This window comes from Apteryx mantelli, chromosome 1, assembly GCF_036417845.1.
Source record: "Apteryx mantelli isolate bAptMan1 chromosome 1, bAptMan1.hap1, whole genome shotgun sequence".
NCBI classification, from domain to species: Eukaryota; Metazoa; Chordata; class Aves; order Apterygiformes; family Apterygidae; genus Apteryx; species Apteryx mantelli.
Genome location: NC_089978.1, coordinates 152118129 through 152140396, shown reverse-complemented (window position 1 = coordinate 152140396; position 22268 = coordinate 152118129). Strand labels below are relative to the sequence as shown.

The 22268-nt window shown below is 44.1% G+C and overlaps 1 protein-coding gene across 1 annotated transcript; it reads left to right on the top strand.

Moving 5' to 3' along the window:
- The first annotated feature begins 4224 nt into the window (after positions 1-4224).
- Positions 4225-21343, top strand: USP18 (ubiquitin specific peptidase 18). The gene is made up of 11 exons (XM_013947440.2): positions 4225-4332; positions 7234-7429; positions 8507-8603; positions 9850-9995; positions 12427-12506; positions 13333-13479; positions 15537-15632; positions 17003-17173; positions 18107-18238; positions 18697-18746; positions 19293-21343. The coding sequence occupies exons 2-11, from the start codon at positions 7261-7263 to the stop codon at positions 19339-19341; spliced, it is 1137 nt and encodes a 378-aa protein (XP_013802894.2). The 5' UTR covers positions 4225-4332; positions 7234-7260; the 3' UTR covers positions 19342-21343.
- Positions 21344-22268: the final 925 nt, after the last annotated feature.

The following is a 22268-nucleotide window of genomic DNA, read 5'->3' as shown; positions in this document are numbered from 1 at the left end:
ATACTAAATTATGTATTTATGGAGTACTGGAAATGCCTTTGTTTAGGAAAACATCCCTATTCAGGATATACTTGATTATGTACTTAAATTGAAGCAACATGAATAAGTATTACTCAGTCCAATGGGATTTAAGGTCTTAAATGGGTTCCCTCACAGTTCTGTCCTGAATTGCAACCAAAAATCAGAAACAGAGGAAATTTCATACATGAAACACAGTAAACTAAAAGAAATTGTGACAAATCTTAACTTGTTCACCTATCTTGTGATTTAAATTTTTAAATCTTCACTACGTTTGCGTGAATAAATTTTGCAAAAAGATACATAAAAATAAAAAAATGACAAAAAATGGCAGATGAAGTACTTGCTCTGTTCTTTGGCAAATTGCTAAAAGAGATGCAGTGAAGAAGTTGAAGTTATTGACCCAGTGTGGAGTACTTTATGGGTTCTTAATCACTGGGAGTGCAGTGCCTAACGTACTGGATGTTTTAGATGTCACCCTGATCATTAATGTTATGGTTTATTTTATTTGCAAGGACATTTAGGAATCAGAGTTCCAAATCTCGCAGTAGTCTATTCACTCTTTGGAATGATTTGGAGATAACTTTAGAAGGGCTGTAGTAGTTATTAGAAGCTAGCAGCTTTTGTCAAAGTGACTCCTGGATGCTCAGCAGACAGTATATTTGGACCCAAACACTGAATCTTTCCCTTTTAGGCATCCGTTTATCTAAGCATACTTTCTGGGCTTAGATTTCTGCATGGGATGTCACAACTGACTTCCACAGGCATCCAAAACCACTGTTTATTGTGTTGTCATTTTTTGAGAACAGCTTTGTCTGGCTTTGGACGTGGGCTGCTTTCTGCTGCTATTCTGGATCACAACCAACTCTTCAGCACAGGTCCTCTGAATTCTGTTCTCTGTTCATTATTGCCTTATCCAGCCCTCATACTTATAGCCTTGGCGTCCATTGGCTCTGCTTCAGAAGATACAGTCCTCATATTGAGGATCTTTACATATTCTTAAATGGATATATTAAACCAGTCTGAAGAAAATGGAAGATTGGGGTGTTATTTTAGGCACACAGAGTAGCTTTAAAACCAGTTGCACAATGCTAATGTTATCCATTAGCAGTAAATAGAGCTTCTGTGCCTAATGGACATGACAAGGTTTATTGCCTACTTTTAGAAAACAATGGAAACCAGCCAAGCAATAGTAAAGCCTTAAAATATTCTTATTGTCTTCTTAAACTAATATCCTGGCTTTCACAGGCATCATTTCCAAAAGCCACCTCAGCTGCACACTGCTTTACTAGCTTCCACAGACCTGACAGACCCAGCTCCTATTTAATCGTCAGTGCCAATCCGCACTCTGTTCAGATGGTTTAACCGGTTCTAGGCAACTCATGGCTTAGCAGTTCTTTTTTAACTCTTCCTCACTTCTATCAGGCAGACACTATACAAGCTCGCCATTGAGAGGGAACCTTACATCACTGAATCTAAAACATTGCCACGAGGCTCTGCCAGAGATAGGCCTAACTTCAGGAAAGATACTAAGTTATTTGTACTCATCTGCTCACAAGCCTGCAGGTATCTGCAGATATCCACATCCGTCCAGGTGACAGTCCAGGAAGCTTTTGCTGCCACTGCTGCTGCCTTAGCTGATGAGCTCTGGCTGCCAAGCAACTGCACTGCCTCCAACAGGGCAACGCTGCATAAGCAGGTTCTACATAACTCGCTAGGAGGGGATGGCACTGGGATCTCTTTTGCAGGGACTGCAACAACAGCAGCACTCATGGGCTCCAGATAGTCCCTCTGAAAGCCTCATATGCATCTGTCTCCTTCCCATGTTCAGTGATGCAGGGAGGGGGCTGCACATATGTGCCCTGACACAGGACTGGGAGTACATGCTATCCTGGCCTGTTGTAATAGAAGAAACAAAGACAGCTTAGCTTCTCCCCACAATAAATCCATGCTAGTATAACCCTGCTCCTGGAAGCAGCAGCCAAAGTGCTCTGACAAAGTGTACACGACAAAGGAGAGGCAGTAAACATCCCATATCATCATCGTGAGGGTTGCCTTCGTCATCAGAATCCTCTGAAGACATAAGGTCTTCCATAACCAAAGGTCTGGCTCTTTAGTTCAAGGTGTAACAGGCACAAACAGTATGCTAATAAGAAAGACATATATGATACTTAATACTTTGAAAAGCGTCTTTGCTGCAGAAATTTTATAAAAGGACTCCCACGTTCAACTCCTACGTTCCCTCTATAACCACTAAATGTCTATATGATATGAGATGGAGCTTGCAAGTTTGGGCTATGTAAGCCATGCTTTTCCTCCCACATACATTCTTCTGTAACATCCGCAGAATGTAATAACTCAGTGAGGCAACAGCTGAAGGCACAGCACAGGCAAAATTCAGTTTGTCAGCAGCTCACAGGGGCACTGAGAGGGCACTCTGAAGACACCAGTGAGGTTATAGGAAGCAAGGAAAGGGAGATGGGAAAAGCCACCAGGAACTCCAGACAGCCTGTGAAAGAGAGCAGAGTCTTTCCCCTCACAAACCCCTCACATTCTGCCAACCCAGTCTTACAGGTAGAGAGAGCAAGGAAGAAGATGGTGAAGAGGATGGTGATGGAAGATAATAGAAGGACCTCTCCCCTAGGGACCTCCTGGTGGCAGCTGCAGGGAAAGGAAGTGCTGTCTGTGACACAGCTGGAGCTCCTGGATCAATGTAGGCAGCTGTGCTCTGCCAGATCAAACAGGGACCTCTCATCGCCTGGGTGCCAGAGATGCAACCTGCTTTATGTACATAGCAAGACTCCCTACTTCCCCCAGGCTGTTCCCCAGCCAGCAGTGCTCTGAAGGGGAGCAGGGACGAGGGCAGCATTGCTCACGTCTAGCGTCTCCCACCTCCTCAGGAGCAAAGCTGGGCCTGTGCCCATCCTCCAACAAGCAGCGCTCCCTTATAGGGTGCTGCTGCCCTCCATTTCTCCTCCTGATGCCCAGGAACAACAGGAGGGGAAAGCGTGGAAACCTGACATACACACGGGATGACTGGCCACCTAACGTGAGGTACTTGACTCGCTGAGGCCAGAAATCACACAGCACTGGCTGCTGTGGAGCTACTCTGTGACACAGCTGGGGTATTTCTCCATCACTGTACAGTCATTCATATATCCTGCTACAGATGATGTTTCAAAATCCCACCATCAAACGGGAAATTGTTTAGACTTATAATCTACCAAGTGACTTATTTATTTATTTATTTATTTCTAAGCCAGTTATTTATTTTGGGTTATTTTAAGTGAGCTATTTCTCACTTCTAAGCAGGTTGTTGTAGTCTTGAAAAAAAATTTTTTTATGCTAAAAACAACAAATACCATGCCTAACAAATGCCTACTTTTGCATAGGAAAGAACAAACTTTAAAGTCCTGGCAGAGCCAGTCTCTTGAGGTAGCGAAATCACGTGAGAAAAGCTCTTCTTTCCTACAGAGCTTAATTTCTGTCCTCTCCATTTCGAGCTCACCTTTGCCTCCATCAGAGGGAAACCCGACCAGGCCAGGCTGCGACAGGCCGCGGTGCCGGGGAGTGGCGCGGCGGGGGACGGGACCCCGCGAGCGCCAAGGTGGCGGCGACCCTTGGGCGCGACCGTTTGGCGGCGGCGGGCAGCCTCGGCGGGGCCCAACGGCCGAGCCCCGCCGCTCCCTGCCGAGCGAGCGCCCCTCCCAGGCCCCTGGCCACCTTCCCGCGACAGCGCCCCTCACAAAAGGGGGATCTACCAGCTCGCCTCGGGGTGTTTCCCTCCCTCTGGGCCCGGCGGGAGCGCTTTACCCCTTCGGGCCTTGCAGCCGCAAGGCGCCGCGCCGCCATGTCACGCACCGCGGCCGGCCGTGCTCAGCCCCCCTCGTTCGCCGCAGCCGCGGGCCGGGGTGGTGCGAGGCGGCGGCGGTGGCGCGGCTCCCCCCAGCGGCGGCGGAGGGAGAGGCGGGCGGCGCTGCCCGGGCCCGGCCGGCGCAGTTTCACTTTCTGTGCCTCCCGCTCGGCGGCGTGGGAAATCAAAACTAAGCGGCGGAGTGGGCGCTGCTGCCCTCTGACGCGGCCGGCGAGAAGCGCGGCGGAGCCCGGCGGGAGCCGCACTTGGGTGAGGAGCGTCGCCGCGGCGGCAGCCTGCCCGCCGGCTCCCCGGCTCCCCGCCGCGCAGGACGGCGCCGGGCGGCCCCCCGGCTGCGGAGCGTCTGCTCGCGCTTGCGGTGTCCGTCTGAGGTCTGCCGGGGCTCAACGCGTCCGTGGTCCTCCGGGAGTCTGCGAGAAGCCTTTTCGACGGATTGTCAGGTAACGGGGTGCACGTCGCACCTTCAAAATAACTCCGAACTGTTGTGTTGCATCGGTTTGGTGATTTGTGCTTCTTTTAGTTGGTGAAAATGACTCTCATTTTGAGCGGATGGAAACGGACAGGTTGCTGGACGTTACAATCCAGGCAGCAGAAATACTGTGTGATTTTAGTGGTTGAAACAGTCCTTTGTCCGTTTAAACAGAATTATTCTTTAACGAGCAAAAAAAAAAAAAAAAAAGAGAGGAGAAGAGGGAGAAAAATTGGGGCTGAACAAACACATACTTCACTGGAAAAATAAAAATTCTCATTTTAGGGAGGGAAGCGTGGAGGGGAAGGGTTAGAGTGCTACCTGCCAGCTCGCACCGCGGCGCAGCCTTTTAGGGGAGAGCCTCAGGGCTGCCATTTCTCCTCCTCCTGGTCTCTGGTCGCTCCCTTCTGTCCCACCTCCCGTCCCAGCGTGGTCGCCTCCGTGGCCTGGACCTGGACGTGACCGCGAGGGTAAAAGGAGTGATGGTGGTGGGAAAGAATGGCAGACAATGAGGGACCGAGGCCCTGCTGGGATGGCTGGGGGTGTCAGGGACTGCCAAGCGCCGGGGCTGTTGCATAGCTGGGATGACGTTAGGGCTCAGGGGGGCTGTGGTACAGGGGTGTGAAGGAACTGAGGGGATTTGTCACTAGAGGCTGGTGTCCTGGGATGACAGAAGGGCTGCAGAGCAGAGCGCTAGTAGAGGGGAGTGTGCTGGGCCAGGAAGGAGAAGGGTGGATAAGAAGGCTGGTTGCTTACAAGATGGAAGATATGATGGGGGAATCGCCACTATCTTTTCTCTTTCTAGAGTTAGTGTGTAGCTTGGCTGAGCCAAGCCAAGTGTGTTGAGGTGGCAGCACTGAGTCCTCCCTTCCTATGCTCGCTCACCTGTTTGTTTATACATTTATACAGAGTAAAGGAAGGTCAAGTGCAAATATTATATTTTTCCTGGCCAAAATGAGGCAGTTCCATGCAAGGGTTAGGCAGTTCTACTCATGTCCCTGCTCCTGACTTAGGCTTCCTGTTAGCCCAGTGCCTGTGTGCGTGGGGGAGAGTTTCATCAAGCCAGAGACTCCAAATTCTCTCATCTGTGCATCCCCCTGAACCTCCCTGCCCTAATCTCTTTCTACTCAAGTTTCCCAAGTCGCCCAAAGCATCTTAGCCCTGCACTTGCTCATGCATCCCACTTAATCTTATCTCTCCTGCCAAAGCCGCTCTCTTCCAAGTTCTCCTCATCCCCAGCACATCCATAGCTGCTGTTCAGCTATTCCTGCTCTGTCCTTCTATCCCCCTTCTTTCTGTTTCCTGCAGTATCCCCACCAGCTGCAAGCATTACTGCCACCCTTTTGCTGACATCATTACACCAACTAAACCCGCTAGCTCTTGCCATGCAAGCAAAGGCGGACACCTACCATGGCTGAACTTTCAGTAACTTGAAGGCTTGAGTAAGTCACTTTCTGGGAAAGAAGCAATGTGAAACTCTTGCTCTGTTTTGCAGAAGAGGAAATAAAATCCAGTTTCCCATTCCCTGGGTTGCTGTTCTAATCACTGGGCTTGGACATGAAAAACAATGCACTTGAAACTAGCTCCGAATGCCCTAGTTTTTCTTTTTTTTCCAGATAAAATTCAGCAAATTCAACAATATTGAGTCTGAGTGTATCAAACAAGTTTGAGTTCGAAAGTAGTCTTGGTAAAGTACAGTTGGAGAAAAGTATACTTACGGTTAAAAATATTAATTGGAAAAAAACATTAATTTCTAGTTTTTCTGATAAGTTCTTCAGAAACCCTGAAATTTAACATTACTAGGCACAATTAACCTGGAAAAAAACATGCTTTTAAAGCAAAGATTTTCTTTTCATGAAAGGCTTCTGCCTTTTTTTTTTTTTTGCTTATTTCCTGGTGACTTTCCTTCATTCTTTCAGTATCTGGAATGGCCTCAGGTTTCTTTTAAATGCTGTTCAATATTTTTAAAATAAAAATTCCTCACCATTTTTTGTGTTTTTTTTCTGTGAATGTTTTCCTAAAGATATTTTTCCTATAAAGATATCTTTTCTGATTCTGTTTCTCTGTTGAAGGTGGACTTTTAAAAACCCTTCCTTTTTATTTAATTGTATTCTAGCATTTGTCCTGTGTTTTTGCTTCCATGTATTATTCTTTTGGTTTGGTGGGTTTTTTTTCTTTCTTTTTTTTTTTTAAGAGCCAGGAATCCTAAGAGCCTGTAATGAAGTAATTAAGTAATGGTCCTTTCAGCACTCCCCTTAAAATCAAGGAATTTAATGGTTCTCTTGCTTAAACAGTCCCTTTGCCTTTGATTATCTAAAGGAGCATATAAAGGAAATTACATTTAGGTTCTTAGCTTCCTTAGATTTAAAGGTCAGAGTCCAAACTGCCACAGTAGAGCTGTGACTAAGGTGCTTAAAACAATGCAGAGAGCCTGACAAACAGAACACTTATCAGCTCAAAAGGTCCAAAAAGGTGAAATATGTCATTTTAAATTTTTAGTCTGTTTTGGGCAAATAAAGCATTGCTGTTACCAAACAGATTTGCAACATTTACCATACTGGACAATTTTGATGATGATATTTACCAGATCTTCTTGAACAAGGATATCTGGAATTCCCTGGCTAGGTGGAGCTGTTTCTATGGAACTGAATGGTCCTTTATTTCGACACAGCAGGAGGACAGGATGTGCGCTGGTTGTCAGGCCTGTTACCCTGCTAATAGCCTGCATACCTACCATACTAATTCAGACATACCAAATGCCATCGCAGTAATCATTTTATTGATATTCCAGCTTTTTCATCATGCAAATATCAAATACAGAGGTGAATCTGAGTGTTCCCCATCTTTCTGATCTCTCTGTGTCTTTCTGCAGTCCTTGCATCATTGTATAACACTGTTGATGGGCCAAGGAAGTGGACGTCAAGAAAGAAGCAAGAAACTGGAGCTGGCAACAACTGAGACCATGCAGGCAGAAGCAGATATACAAAGTGATAAAGAGGAAACCAAAGAGACAAAGACCAGAGACGAGAGGCTGAGACTGGTCTTTGGCATGGCAGACTTAAAAAATAGTAATAATGTTTTGTCTGTCTTTCACTCTGATGTTTTCTGTCTCTAGTGCCTTCTTCTCCTTCTGTTTCATTCTGTGTCCTTGGGCTTCATTTTCTCTTATTCTTATCTCTTCACCAGCAAGTATACAGAAGATTCTCATTTGGTCCTGCCAAGTGACCACTTTGTGTCTTAGGGAAGGGATTACATGAGGATTCCCCCTTTGAATCTTCAAATGGGGCATTGCAGCTGAAGAGGACTAGATGCTGGCCATGTCTCTTCCCAAACATAGCTAGCGTTGGTTCTGGATTTGCTGAACTGTGGACTACATCCTGATTATTCTGCTGCATCACTAGACAGGCCTCCAAAAAGCTGCTGTCAGTACTGCAGATGTAGATACTGTTCTGTACCAGATACATCCCTTCTTACCACTGACTGTTTGTGTTTCCCTGTTGTTCTGAGTTTCCATGCCACATCTTCACTCCTTCTGGTGATAACTTCAGTAGAAAAACTCCTCATTTCTGACCATGATTTACCTATACCCCTTTGGGACACAGCATATGCTTTCATTTTATATGCAGTGTAAACTGCTGTGATTTGCTTTTTCCACTTCTTAGGCTAGTTCCTTTCTCTGAAACTGATACCAAAAAGTACCAGAGGTGGGCTGAAGGGAAACCTTGAAGCTGGTGTGGCAGCAGCTAAAATATGATGCCACCCTAGCTCTTCATTTTGTGATTAAGCCTGGCTGTGTAAAAAGCTGAATAAGAACCCTCATGCAGGCAACCTTTGACTTTTGTTTTCTTTGTTTTGTATTAGGTAGGTTGTGAAAGGGCTGAAAATAGAGGAATTGGGAGACATCTGAGTTTCATAATGCATGTTTATCTAGATTTTTCCTTTCAGTTGGCAGACAAAAATAAATATAATCTGCTTGAGGAGCATAAGAATAGCTTGAACCCTTTCTCAGACCTGATCAAGATGCTGGGCCTGTGCTCTGAATGGCTGAAAATGTGCAAAGAGGAATTTACAACCTTTTAATATTCTTCACTTTCTTTTCTTATATCTTTCTCCAAGCATCACTTCCTCTTTTCCTGTGCCCACAGAAGCTATTGGACTGTACAATATTGGACAGACCTGCTGTCTGAACTCTCTGCTCCAAGTGTTCCTCATGAATACACACTTCACTGGAATACTGCGAAGGTACCAACTGTTTGAACTACCTGAGATATTTCAACTGCTGTTCTGTTGTCTCCACTCCTTATTTTATATGGCATGTACATGAGAAGGGTTGGATCATTAAGAAGTGCTAGGTGCTTTCAGGTCACTCAGCAAGGTCTTTGCCTCATTCTGCCTGTAGTATAAAGACTAAGGCCTACAAATGTAACACTTACGATTCTATGACTTACTGGTCGTCTTTGATTCATATGACATTTGCACATTGGTATGCTGCAGTCCTGAACGGGGTCTTTATGACTTGTATCTCTCTTTTTTTTCAATAACAGGATACAATTTTGTTCCAGGTGCGCTCATAGCCTGTTATATCCAAAGGATGTGTTCTGTGTAACCATATCCACTATTAATTTTGTAACTTTAAACATGTAAATGAAAACATATTGGTGATCCATAACGTCTGGCCCCCATTGCCCTGGCTAACACTTTGATAGAGATAAGTAGGTATTCTAGCAGATGGCGAGTACATGGTGTTATTCTTTTTTTTGTTTGACTGTGCTCTTTACTTGATTGTGAGCAGGATTTGAGCTTCTGCCTCACTGCCAACCACAGTAACAACTGGTTTGATTTGTTTTCAATTTGCTTAGTTCACTGCAACTCTAATCATTTAAGTGGATCGTTCCTATTCATTCATTCTGTCTCCAAATCTCTTGCACGCTCACCAGTGTGCCGAATGGGGAGAAGATAAATTACAGGTGTACAGAGAAGATAAGTGTCATAAGTGGGTAAAGGTAGATAATGAAGGCAGTAGATTACCATTGTTATTTGAAGAAAGATTTAGAAAAACTTGCTGAATGCAAGAAATTTAGGAGGATAAAGGGCTTCCCAGTTGCCGTATAGCTGAAATGCAAGCATTATGATGTACCTGCCCATGAAATTTTGAGAGCATGTTGAGAAGGAAAGGAGGCAGCTCTGAAACTGGCCGTAACTAATGTTTTCTAGAGCCCAGCAGGCACTTCAGGTCCTGCTCAGTTTGCCCTTCATCCAGGAATTGGACAACTTAAAATTGTGGCCTCTTTAAAACTGTCAGCCTGAACTGCAGTGTGAGCTAGTGTAGGTGTCTGCTTCCCCTTTTTCCTTCTTTTCTTGAAAACATGCCTCTTCTGGTTCCTCTGCAGTTGTCTGGGCCGTCTACCTCTGTTCCTTCAGATATGATGTTTAACTTTTCTCCATTGTACCACTTGGTTACCATTCGTGATGCTTCTTCTCTTTATAGGATCACAGTACCATCAAGTACTTCACAGCAGAGGAGGAGTGTCCCATACCAAATGCTCTTGCTGCTGGAGAAGATGCAGAGTGGCAAGCAGAAAGCTGTTTTTCCCAGTGACCTTGCTTGCTGTCTTTCAGCACACAGGGTGAAATGTAAGCAGCCCTCCTTCACACCCAGCTCTGTCCACTGACCGGGGTTGTTATCAAGTACTAACAAGCAGTGTAGACTGACATCTCATTCAGTGATTCAGGAATGTGAGGAGAGGATGCATAGTGACATAGTGCTCTTTATAGCCACCTCCCAGTTGTGAGTGGGGTGCTGGGTCTTACTTTCAGAAGGAGGGAAAACAAGCCCCTGCAGGATAATGTTGTTGATGTCCCGGTGATGAGAAGACTATCAGTCTCCTAGAAGACTGGGCTATGGATACTGGCTGTGCTGGGCAGTGAGAGGACAGTTTATAGCTTGATTTGTCTTATTATATTGGCGTGCTAATAGTAAAACAGCTGGTGTTTCTTACTAGAAGGAAGAGATAATGTGGAAAAGATAGTGAGCTCACCCAAACCCCCAAGTGTAGAAACCATATCCTGTTCCTTGTTACCAGTGCTGAGAGAAGAATTTGCTGGCTGAGCCTCCCAGCAGGACAGGGGTCAGAGGAGAGAGATTGTTGAATGAATTCTCACAGTGACCAGTGAGAATGGGACTCTGAGGGTATGTGTGCAAACACAGACAGTATTTTGCATACGGGTGCCCTGATCTTTATCTTACAAAAGCCAAAACAGGACAGCACAGAAAGGGGCAGACACCAGCCATGCCCAGACCTATAGTAAGGGTGAAAATCACAGAATCACAGAATGGTTGAGGTTGGAATGGACCTCAGGAGATCATCTAGTCCAACCCCCCTGCTCAAGCAGGGTCACCTAGAGCACATTGTACAGGATCGCGTCCAGGCGGGTTTTGAATATCTCCAGAGAAGGAGACTCCACAACCTCTCTGGGCAACCTGTTCCAGTGCTCTGTCACCCTCACAGTGAAGAAGTATTTCCTCATGTTCAGATGGAACTTCCTGTGTTTCAGTTTGTGCCTGTTGCCTCGCGTCCTGTCACTGGGCACCACTGAAAAGAGTCTGGTCCCATCCTCTTGACACCCTCCCTTCAGATACTTGTAGACGTTAATAAGATCTCCTCTCAGCCTTCTCTTCTCTAGGCTAAACAGGCCCAGCTCTCTCAGTCTTTCCTCATGAGAGAGATGCTCTAGTCCCCTAATCATCTTTGTGGCCCTTCACTGGACTTGCTCCAGTAGGCCACATCCCTCTAAAAAAAATGAGCTAACCTGAATATTTCCATTTACATGGTTTCCCCCCCCGAGACTGAATGACTCTACATTTTGCTTTCTCTCTTCCAGTTGAGAAGAGATGCTCAAAGAGACCTTGTAAAGCTTGACCATTTGCCACCTTTTTGTTCTGCTTTAAAATTAAGGTGTGGTTTATAAAGTCATGTATCCTGGCAAGCAGTGCTTTACCTGGATTGCAAATGTGCTATTATACATGGGGAGAGGTAAACTTTGTGAGCTTCATTTAGTCAAGGATGTCTGTAATCTAACCAGAACCCAGCTGAAATTGGTATCCTTGGTAATCACGCAGACTTGCAGGGAAGTTGAAAGCAATTCTACCTCAGGCAGTTGAGTTACTCCACAAAATTTGTTTTACCTATGATCAAGCTTACAGGTAGTCTAGAAAGATCAAGGTTTTCCTAAACTATGTGTAGCTTTGCCCAGTTCCTAAATCTTGAGTTAATCATGGGCTGAGAACGTTAGTTCTTCACCTTCAAGGATGTGGATTTTTTTCCTTAAGTTGAAACCTGAAGCAAATTCTCTGCAAAGCCCTTTTAATCAAGCCATGCATTGACTGTGTCCCACCATCTTAGGTTTGTTAATACACCAGTTTAGCCAGACTGGAAATCCACAGCATGACATTATTGTGTCATCCTTGGCTTCTTGTGCTGGAACTGTGTATTTTGTCCTGGATAGGAATTAAGTGGTTTGTGCCATTCTGTGGATGTGACATGTGGATAGGCCTCCATAGCATTTCTGTTTCAGCACTCAGGATTGTAATAGCCTCAGCAAGGGGACAGGGAAGATAAGTCTGTGGAGGAGTGAAAGTGAGAGAGAGTACAGATGCTTCCCCGTATTTTTTCTAGGAAGGACTCAAATAAATGCAACCCTTAACCGAATGAGAACTCTGAGCCTTTTCCTGCAGCAGGTGTCAGATATATAGCTGGCTCTGTGCTCAGTGACAGGGACATTCATCTGGCACTGCGTTCTGTCATGGGGCACTCAAGCCCTCCCTCCTTTTCCCACTGCCCCCTCAGATCACATGAGGGAGACATCCCATCCCATCCCACTGCAGCTTATCTCCAGTGCCTCCAAGTTCTGCCCCTGGCAAGGAGTATTTGGGTTCCTGGCTCTGTGGCAAGGGAACAGAAGACCGGGTCTAATGAGGGAGAATAAATTCCCCTTTGCTGTCTATGGGAAATCTCTCCCTGGTGCTGTTCACAATACTGACTGAGTTCTGCTTTTTGTTTATTAGTGTTTGTGCAGTACGATGCTGCTCAGCTCCTTCTGACTCTCTGGAACTTGGTAAAGAGTCAGGTGACAAACCCAGAGCTGGTAAGGATGATTACTGAAATGAACCTTTGAAATGAACCCTTTGGCCCTGGTCATGTATGGTTTCCTCTGCTTCTCCAAGGAGAAAAATCCTATTTGCTGACAGTTGTCTTAAGTGAAATTCTTAAATTTATTCCCCATTTGGATCTTCCCTCTCATCTCTCAGATGTGGGCAGTTTTGCTTTCATAAGCTTCAGCAGTTTGAATCACTGTTAACTTGTTTGTCCTACTTCGAGGGCATGCCAGGTTCTCCCTTCTAATGGGAGAGTTTGTTAATATGAAAGAAGTTGATCTTTTTGCAAAATGGAATTTGGTTAACTTGCATTTCTTTTTTACCAATTTCTGTAAGCTTTAATGGGTGTGTCTTGACACAACTCCTCCATTCATTGAAGTCAGCCATGGGCATTTAATTATTATTAGTCACTGTTCGTATGTTACATATATGGCAGTTCCTTCCAGGGGAACTGTGTAATGTAAGAGAAAGTGATTCTTCCTCATCCCAGTATCATAGTTCTTTTCATACAGAAGACAGGCCCTGGTTGCAATTCCATTCAAAACAAGAAAACCTTGCATTAAAACAGACATCTAGCTGTCTGTTCTTGTTATAGTTTGCCTCTTTCCCTTCTGCTAGGGGCTGGGGGGAAGGAGTTGTTCTCCTTTAAATGGTGGGAAGTATCCTGTCCATTATAAGTCAATGTCAGATTCAAGGTTCAAGCCTTGAAGTGACATTGTATGAAATGAGGTGTCCACATGAGCTTTCCCACCGGCAGAGGAAAATGCCTCAGCTGTGTTCTTCACAGACCTTGTTTTGGCTTTTTCAACCCTCCAGACTGAAAAGCTGAGTGATTTGTACACTATCTGGATACAGGAGTACATGGTATGTCAAGAGTGCTCTTTTGAAACAAAGAGGAACAGCAGCATGATAACCCTTCCGCTCTCAATGTTGGATTCCAGTTCTCACCTGCTGAGGACATTGGTAAGTTCAGTGGCAGTAATTTTCCCTTAAGAAGATTGCCCTTTATTCATCGTGAGAGTCGTCTTGTTCCAGTGGTATTTCCTGGAACTCATCTAGAATCTCTTCAGGATGTCTGGGGGCTTTGAGATGATCCTTTCTCACTCACATTTCTTGTTTGTTTTGGGGGGCTTCCAAATTTCTCTGAAATTTTCTCCAAAAATTTCTGTGTGATTTGAGGAATGGAAGATACAGTTCTTGAAGCTACTTTCTGAAAAGGGTGTTGACTAATACTGTCTGTAAGACTGACACTGTGCAGTGATGCACACCTGTGAGAGCTCAGATACCACAGTGAAGTGTCTTAACTACCTTGTAAGACTTGGCCAACCGCACCACATTTGCAGTGTCCTTTTGCTGTTAGATTGGTAGTGCTGTTTCTTGATATCCGGATAGGTGGCTATGTAGGTACTGCAACAAATTTTTCAGGATTTTTCAGGTGACACTGGACATTGGACCAGACGTTATTCTCTGGCCACTTTATGCTGTTCCAGCAATGTAAATTTCTGAGGCCATGAAGTGGATATAAAATACACTTATGCATCAATATCTTTTTCCTGCAACAGCAGTCCTCTATATCTTTTCAACTAATGTATTCACACCAGCAGACAGGGAAGAGAGGACACCCAGAGAGCACACCCAGATTTGCAGTAGTGTAGCACTACCAAATTTAAAGAAAAGCAAAGTGGGACGTGGTGGGCATGATCCTGTGCTAGGTTACATGATGGTGATATGATCCTGCACTGGACTGCATGATGGGGTAAGGACTGACTCTAGGATCCTCTCTCTCTCTCTCACCCATCCATTGCAATGGTAGGAATAGGTGAACTGCCAGGACTATGGTTGGAAAAGGAGATAGGGAATATCATCTGTCCTGGATGAAAGGCAGGCAACTGTTACATATGCTCATTCTAAAACTGGGATTAGAATGGTATTCTAAAGACACTCTGTAACATGTTGAGATAATGGGGCAGATGTCTGTTTTGGGACTGTCTTGGCCTGTATGGGACATCTGATCATACTGCAATAGAAATGATTTAGCAGAAACAGCATTGGTGTTTACATGTGTAAATGTGTGGGAATGCAGGTGTGTCTGTATAGGCAGTTGTAAATAGGAGGGCCATTCAGTAAGGAGAAGACTTATAGTCATATTTTAGCTAACTTCAGATGGAGGATGTTAAGAAACTGTGGCTCAAAGTAAGATGATTTTCAAAAGTAACTAATGACGTTGAATCTCTTGGTTTTGCATGTCCAGCGTAGAGGATCTTTATTTTCAGAGGTTCAGTGCTAAATGAGAGCTGCCAAGCTTAATGGTCTTAAGCAGGGTCTTCAGAAATTAAGGCATCTAATGTCACTAACCATTTAAAGAGAGGTAGGTCAGAATGCCCACCAGTTCAATTTTCTGCATTTGGTTGTACTTCCTAGCTCTACTTTACCCAGAGTCTTCTTACTACAGTCTTTCTTCCTGAATTTTCTCTATGTACTCATAAGAATAAGGGATATGTTGCTTCTGTCACTCTTCTGTGTGCTGGAAAACAAAAGAAACTATGTTGTTAGAGCTTGAGTTAAAGAAAAATGGAAAACTGAAGTAGTCTGGTCTGACATGACCAAACCCTCCCTCCATTTTGTTTGGTTAAAATATTGAATTGGTTATTGCTACAGTGGCTAACAGGTTTTGCGGCACCACTTGCTGGTTAGTGTATGAATCACTGAACACTTCACATTTTGTACCTGGTTGTGTAGTTACCCAGGAAAGAGCCTAATTCATAATATCAGAATCAGAAGAAAGCAAGGCAGGCACCGTCTGCTTTTTAACATTAAAAACAAGTAGGGAAACTTGAACTGACTTGGTTTCATTCTTTAATTCATGATAAAAGAGAGAAAACTAATTTGTATTCTTTTGTCTTTTGAATAAAACATACCTTCTGTAGTTTTGCTCTTAGCATATATCCTGTGAAACCAAGTAGATACAGAAATCCAGCTTGAAGAAATTCAGCTGAAAGAGATCTTTTTTGTCTTGTTAGGAGGAGTGTCTGCACTACTTTTTCTGTCCAGAAGAGCTGACTGGTCACAACATGTGTTTCTGTGAACACTGTGGAAAGAAAACACCTTTCCTGCAGGTAAGCAGAGAATTATTTACCTGTATGTCTCTTATACTTAGAAGTCCTTTTAGGACTGGGAAGGGTGGGGAAAGGATGCAATTATATCAGTTTAGGAGGAAATCAGCAAGTCAGAGATTTGTCAGCACAGCAGTGTCAGCTAGGTGTAAACCACATGCACCTTTCCTGTCAGGAAGATCCTTGCTGTAGATGTAGCTCTGTTGACAAAAGAGTGCTTTCATTGCTTTTAATGTATATCATCTAGGGATGTAGCATTTCTGTACCAGCAGAAGAGCTTGTTTGTTTATGTTGCACTTCCATGGTGAGGCTCTACAATGCTGCATAGCTCCAAGGATAGACAAGAACATGTTGCTGGTGCTGTGCATACTCTTGAAAGCAGGACATTGCAGTGTGATTTCCTGTCCTCCCTGTTCTCCACTGGGCTCCCGCTTTTTACAGTACTGGCTTCTGCCAGCAACTGTTTCGTGAAGAGGCAAGTGCATTGGAGAGGAGGGTGTGCAGAGGACACTGCCTCAGCTCAAGGCCTGTAAGGGACTTTCCACAAAATTTTCGGGACTGGGCTGCCTTCTAGGCCACAGTGCATTCATACATCATGATGGCCACAGCAGTGATATTAGCAAAAGCAGTGGTGGGAGGAGTGAGTGGTCAGCTTGGCAGCCTCCACAGAGCTCTGTTGGCCACCTCTCACAGAGAGGCTGGCCTTCCTCTCCTCACCAGGCACTGAGCTTGCTTGCCCACCTGTCTGCCCCAGACCTCATCCAGTTTTATCACTGGTATTGTGCTCAGGTGTAAGGAGACAAACCTATTATGTATCCTGCAGCTGAGAAGTACAGCCAACCCAGAGGATGGCAGAGCTACTCAGAGTCATCTTCACAGGCAGTCTGTAGAAGAGGGAAATTCCTTGTGAACACAACCAGTTTGTGTCTGGCAGGAACAGCCTGCTGATTGTGGCAGCCTCCTAGCATCCTGCACCATCTGCGCTGTGGCTGCTTTTGTTGCCTAAACAGTCCTAGCACTATTGCCTTGCAGGCCATGGTCAGTGATCAGAAGGAGCAGGTGTGGGAGTGCTACCAGCCCAGGATTAGGAAAGCAAATCAGAAATGAAACAGCCCATGAGACACCTGAGGCTGGGTGCTGATCATGCTGAAGTTGAGAAACTCGGTCATCACAGTTCCATTAGATATGTGAATCTCCTGTGTGCAGATGGGCTACAAAGGTTTGGTACCTGCAGTCCAGGGGAAATGGAAGTCATTCACTGTAGCACCGACCGCTCTCCGTGCTATATTCACCGGCTTGTAATAGCTGCTTCTACTCCCACCTCCCCCAGCTTTGTTCCTTAGTTTTCAATTGCATTATTGATTGCTTTGCAGAGCATGAAGCTAGCCCATCTGCCAAAGACCCTGATCTTACACCTAAAGCGCTTCTGCTTCAGGAAATCAGCCTCCATCCACAAGCTTTGTCACTCTCTGCGCTTCCCACAAGTCCTTGATTTCAGTGCAGTCTTGACAGAAGAGCAGTGTCAAGCAGATGCCAGCGAAAAGGTGAGATACTCCTAAGGCCATGTCTAAAAAAAGGCAGATTTTCTTCTCCCCCTTACTGAAGTTCATTAAAAACTCAGAACTCAGTCTGGTGCTTGCCTCAGTTCAAGGCACTTGTCTTAAAAATATACGTCTCAGGCTTTATCTGTGCCTGCTGCTGTCTCGCATCCCATGGTTTTAACCAGTTCAGGCATTATCCCAGTTTTTGTGCTTAGATTAAATCACCAAAGGCACTATAACCAGATCTTTCTGCCATAAGGACAAAAAAAAGGCTTTACTCAAAAAAAAAACCCAAAACCCTTTTTGTTCTGAGTGCAATTAGCATAACTTGTATTTCTAAATATACTGCAGAAAAGATTTAAACACATTTGGATGATGTATTCGGTTGTAACCAACATCTTAAAGGCAATTTTGCCCTGTGATTCAGCTTCCAGGGAAGACAGCCTCAGTAAGCAGCAGGCCAACTGTTTTGCAGAGGCTGAAAGCCCAAGATAGGGGAATTCCATTCCTGGCAGTTCCCCACAAAATGTTGTCTGCCACACAGTTGTGGTTAGCAGGGAAACACAGCTTTGCCAAGCAGCTGAGTGATCTGCCACATTGTGGATCTGTTCCCCTTACAGAGAAATAGCAAGGGAGAGTGTGGCAACAGCAAAGCCTTGCTGGTGTGATGTTGGCTGCAATGTAATCTCTTTGCTGTCCTGTGATCCTACTGCCTTTTTCCACATTCCCATGATCTCCAGGGAGGTTTCCAGCCCTTAGCTATCAGGAAAAACTCTGAGGATAAGAGTGACAAAGGCAGGATCTTCAAGGCCAATCTAATCTTTCTCCTTCTTCCTTATGAAATGCACATTCCTGGTGTCCTGGCTGCTGCTTCTCACCAGCCAGTGGCGAATGAGAATTGCTGCACTGAAAATTTCTCTTTGTGGCTCTTTCTAGGCTTCCTGGCAGTATGAACTCTTTGCTGTTGTTGCTCATTCAGGATCAACTGATTATGGACACTACTGTGCCTATATTTGGAGTCTCGTAGAATGCAAATGGTATTGCTTTGACGATTCCAGGGTTTGCCAGGTGAGGAGCAACATCCACAATTCTTTTGTAGCTTCCTGGACTCTCCTCCAGATTTCATTCACTCTGCTGATTAAAGAGAACCAGAAAAGAAAACAAAAGCTACAGAACTTTGAGCACTTCGTTCCTCTGCTACAGAATACACTGAGCTGAGTGCTAAACATCTCCAGCTTCTGTACCAAGCAAGACATTAGGTCCTAGGTTTATTTTACAGAAGCAGCCATTCACTCTATACCCTACGTAATATACTCTAGCTCTGCTTAATATGTGTGTTCAGAAGAGTGTAGCTAGAGGCGAAGAAACTGGTTTTCCTTGAAGGATAAGAGATAGAACCCTCTTTATTAAAAGATTTGTAGTTCCTGAAAGTACCACTCTTACAAGGATTGTTGTGCTGGTGTCACAATACGTCCATCTCCTTGGAGTTTTTACCAGCCTCCTCTTGTGTGTTTGTTCTTCTCCAGGTATTGTGGGATGATGTCAAATGCACCTATGGACATTCAGACTTTCACTGGTAAGCAAACACCTCTCTGTTTTACCTAGTGCTGCTCAGGGGACTGGCAAGAAGGTAGCAAAGACAGGGCAAACAAGCAATTGAACTGCATATTGCCTGCGATGAGCTGGGGGCGCGGAAGTATAAAAGAAACATATTCTTGTATTCTGGCTACTCTGACTGTACAGGACTATAGGGTCAGCCTGCAGGAATGCTGTGTAGTCACAAATGCAGTGCAGGAGTAGTCTCATCAGTTATTATTGCCACCAGTGCCACTCAGACCCTAAACCTTGACTAAAGTTAAGTACTTTAGTCAGGGTTCCTCCATGCTTTGTATCCTGATGCACCATTTAAATGAGCCATGGAGAGAGATAATTCCTCCTATGAGCTGTAGCACTGCTGGGAGGTCAGCATTACGTGCTGCTTCAGGAACACTGGGAAGGGCCAGTTCAGTTGACCTGACTTAAAAAAGCTGAGCAGAACTAAACCTGGGAGACTAATTACAACCGAGATCACCTAGATCCTCAAACACACTTTTTTGGTTTTTCTTTTTCCTTTCTTCCACAGGGGACAAACAGCCTATCTCTTGGTTTACATGAAAAAAAATTCCTGGTAGCCTTATCCAGGACTATCAGAGTTTCTTAGGAAGCTGTGCCTACTGCCCTGACTTGTCTGTGGAGCTCAGCACCTCCATGCCACTGTGGATGTGCACAGATGTTCCACAAGAGAGACCTGCTCTCAATCAGCAACCTCTGCCTTTACTTTTATTTATGAAAAGTGCAGGAGAGACTCAGCTAGAGAAGGGTTGTAAGCATTGCTGCATCTAGGAATGTTTTCTTTCATGGCATATGATTATTTATTTACTGTATCCTGGATATTTGTGTGATTCTGTGTATAATTTTCCTCTTAAAACATAGTAAAGTTAGTCCTTGTCCCTGCAGACTTACTAGTTTCTTTCACTGCTGATGCCTATATTCCAATACAGGGGAAGTTTCTGGCTGGGAAGCCGACATGTTCCAGGGGACATGTGGTATGGCTGGAGAGCTGTGATAGCCATGCCTAGACTGTAAGACTGTAAGAGCTTGAAGCTTACCCTACTGTTCTAGGGCCATGTTAAGCACTGGCAAGCTGAACAGGGGACCCCAAAAGACTTCAGAAACAGCTGAAACCCAGGGCCAGAACCCTTATGATGAGTGGATCAGTGACATCCATTCCTAAGAACCTTCCTAAAAATGAGTCACTGCAGCGTTTGAAATGTGACCGAAGGTTAGTGTCAGCATAGCGGTGCTTTTGAGTCAGGAGCTATTATAGTATTTCTGATCTACAAGATGAGCCTGCATGTGTTTATGCAGATGCTTATGTTTTTAGCATGCTAATCAGGCATTTATATGCATTTTCTTGCTTTATGGAGAGGAATATTCAGAGGGACAGAGATTCTGAAGCTAGTTAAGTGATTTTCCACAACACATTCCATGCACTGTGATGAGGAGAAATCAGATGCCTCTTTGGCCTGAACTTTTGGGATTTTCTGTTAGTACTTTTCAGCTTGTTGCTAACAACAATTGTCTTGCTCCCTTCCTTCTCTGCCCATGAAGTGGAAATGTCCCTCAAGCAGAAAGTGTTCTCTAGAGAGCAATTTTATAAAGAAAAATGAGTCATTTTTTATATCTCCAGGTGAGTACTGTCATTTTGTGCTTTTGGTTCAGCCTGTGCTCCCATGGCAAGACCATGCAGCTGAAGGGAAAATGCAGAAGGAGCTAGGAAGGAAGGTTGGTAAGATGTGACAATCAGAAGAATAGCATTCTAAAATCTTATCATAAGATTTATCTGTGAGGAAAATTTAGAAGTTTGGTTAGGATGCTTTTAAAGCACTCATTATGCAAGTCTTGACATACTATCTTCTGTGACAAGGGTCAGTGATTCCAATAATGTGATATCTAAAAATACCTTCTAGCCTAGCAAAGTTCTTTGACGCTATCTTTGACTGAATACATTTAAAAAATATCAATTGAATAATAATAGTGTCTATATATAATCTCATTTACTTTGATGATGATGATGAACTTCCCAAATCATGTCTGTTTTCTGTTAGTAGGTGGAAAGTGATTGGAGAGTGCTTAAAGCATAGCTGTGAAATTAAATTATTATGAACTAGCAGGTATTTATTTCACTGTATTATCAAGGTCCGTTATTCTGTCTGACTTGTATATAGTTGTATTTTTATTGTTCATTCTGCTGAAAAAAATCCGGATTTATTGTTTGTGACTGGGATGAAGAGTGTTAAGCCTATTTATTTTGAGGAATACTTTACACACTTTCTAAAGCACCTTGAAGCCGGTGAGTAAGAAAAGCAAGGTCCCGTGTGCTTTATCCAGTACTCTGTATATGTGAAATAGCTGAAGGACTGTGAACTGCCAGAAATTGAGAAGTTAATGGGTTAAGAGACTGACTAAACAGTTCTGATTTGGTATAATCTGAATTTTAAAAGCAAGCTTTCATGTTTATGAAAAAAGATGCCTCAAATGTGTTTTAACCTTCTAAGCGTATCACCCCATAAGAAAGCATTTGTTGACATACATTAAGAATCTTTTTGGTCAATGTTTTTGTGGAAAAAAAAAACAAGCTTTTTCTTCTTTGAATAAAATAGTATGGGATAAGTTCCCTTGAAAATAAACCTTTTGGATTGTTTTGTCTTGTTTTTCCCAAGCAGCATAAATTGCTCGGTAAGGGCCTGTCATTGCCCAGTGGTGAGAAGCTCGTCTGACCTCTAGTGACAGCACGGTTCAATTACTGAATGTTTCTGTGAGCCTGGTGTTTTCTGGTATGCTACAAGTCAGGGGTGGGTTAAGTCCCAGACATGATCTGGCCAAAAGCGTGCCCAAAACTTACACCCATGATACTGGAAGACCCAGTGATGCATTTCTAACAGGGGTCCTCCGTGACATATTCAGTATTTGCTGTTGGAACATCTTAGGGAGAATAGAGATGCTTTAAGAGTAATGAGAGAACACATGCTATGAAATTTGTCTACGGCTGGCTTTCTAACTGCTTGTTATTCTTCTCTGAATTGGATTTCAAATAATTATTTGAGTATTTTATATATTATGTTTAAATAAGACATGTGTAGACTAATTAATGTTAAATCATAACATTCCCAGGCTTTCAGGCAAGAATTCTGTCCTAAAGCACTAATGCTCATTTTGACAGTAGTTCAATACAGTACAGTTTTAATCTGAGAACTGTAGATAGGAATTAAACTTTGCAAAGGCACCGACTGCAAAAGCTTGGTTGCTTAGGAGCAAAGGGCACTGTTAAGTTATGTGTGAGTAATTGTTCTAGGGGCTTCAGCAGAGCACAGAAAGGAGTTGCTGGGCATTGCAGTTCAGAAGAATGATGCCAGGTTCTTATATTTAGGCTTATCAGAGGAAATTTCCTGGTTTGATACTATGCCAACTTTGATAATGCCAGCTTAAAGAGCTCTCCCTTCCAGCTCTTTGTCTATCTCTGCATTGCAATGTGCCACCACTTCTCTTATCTGTGCCC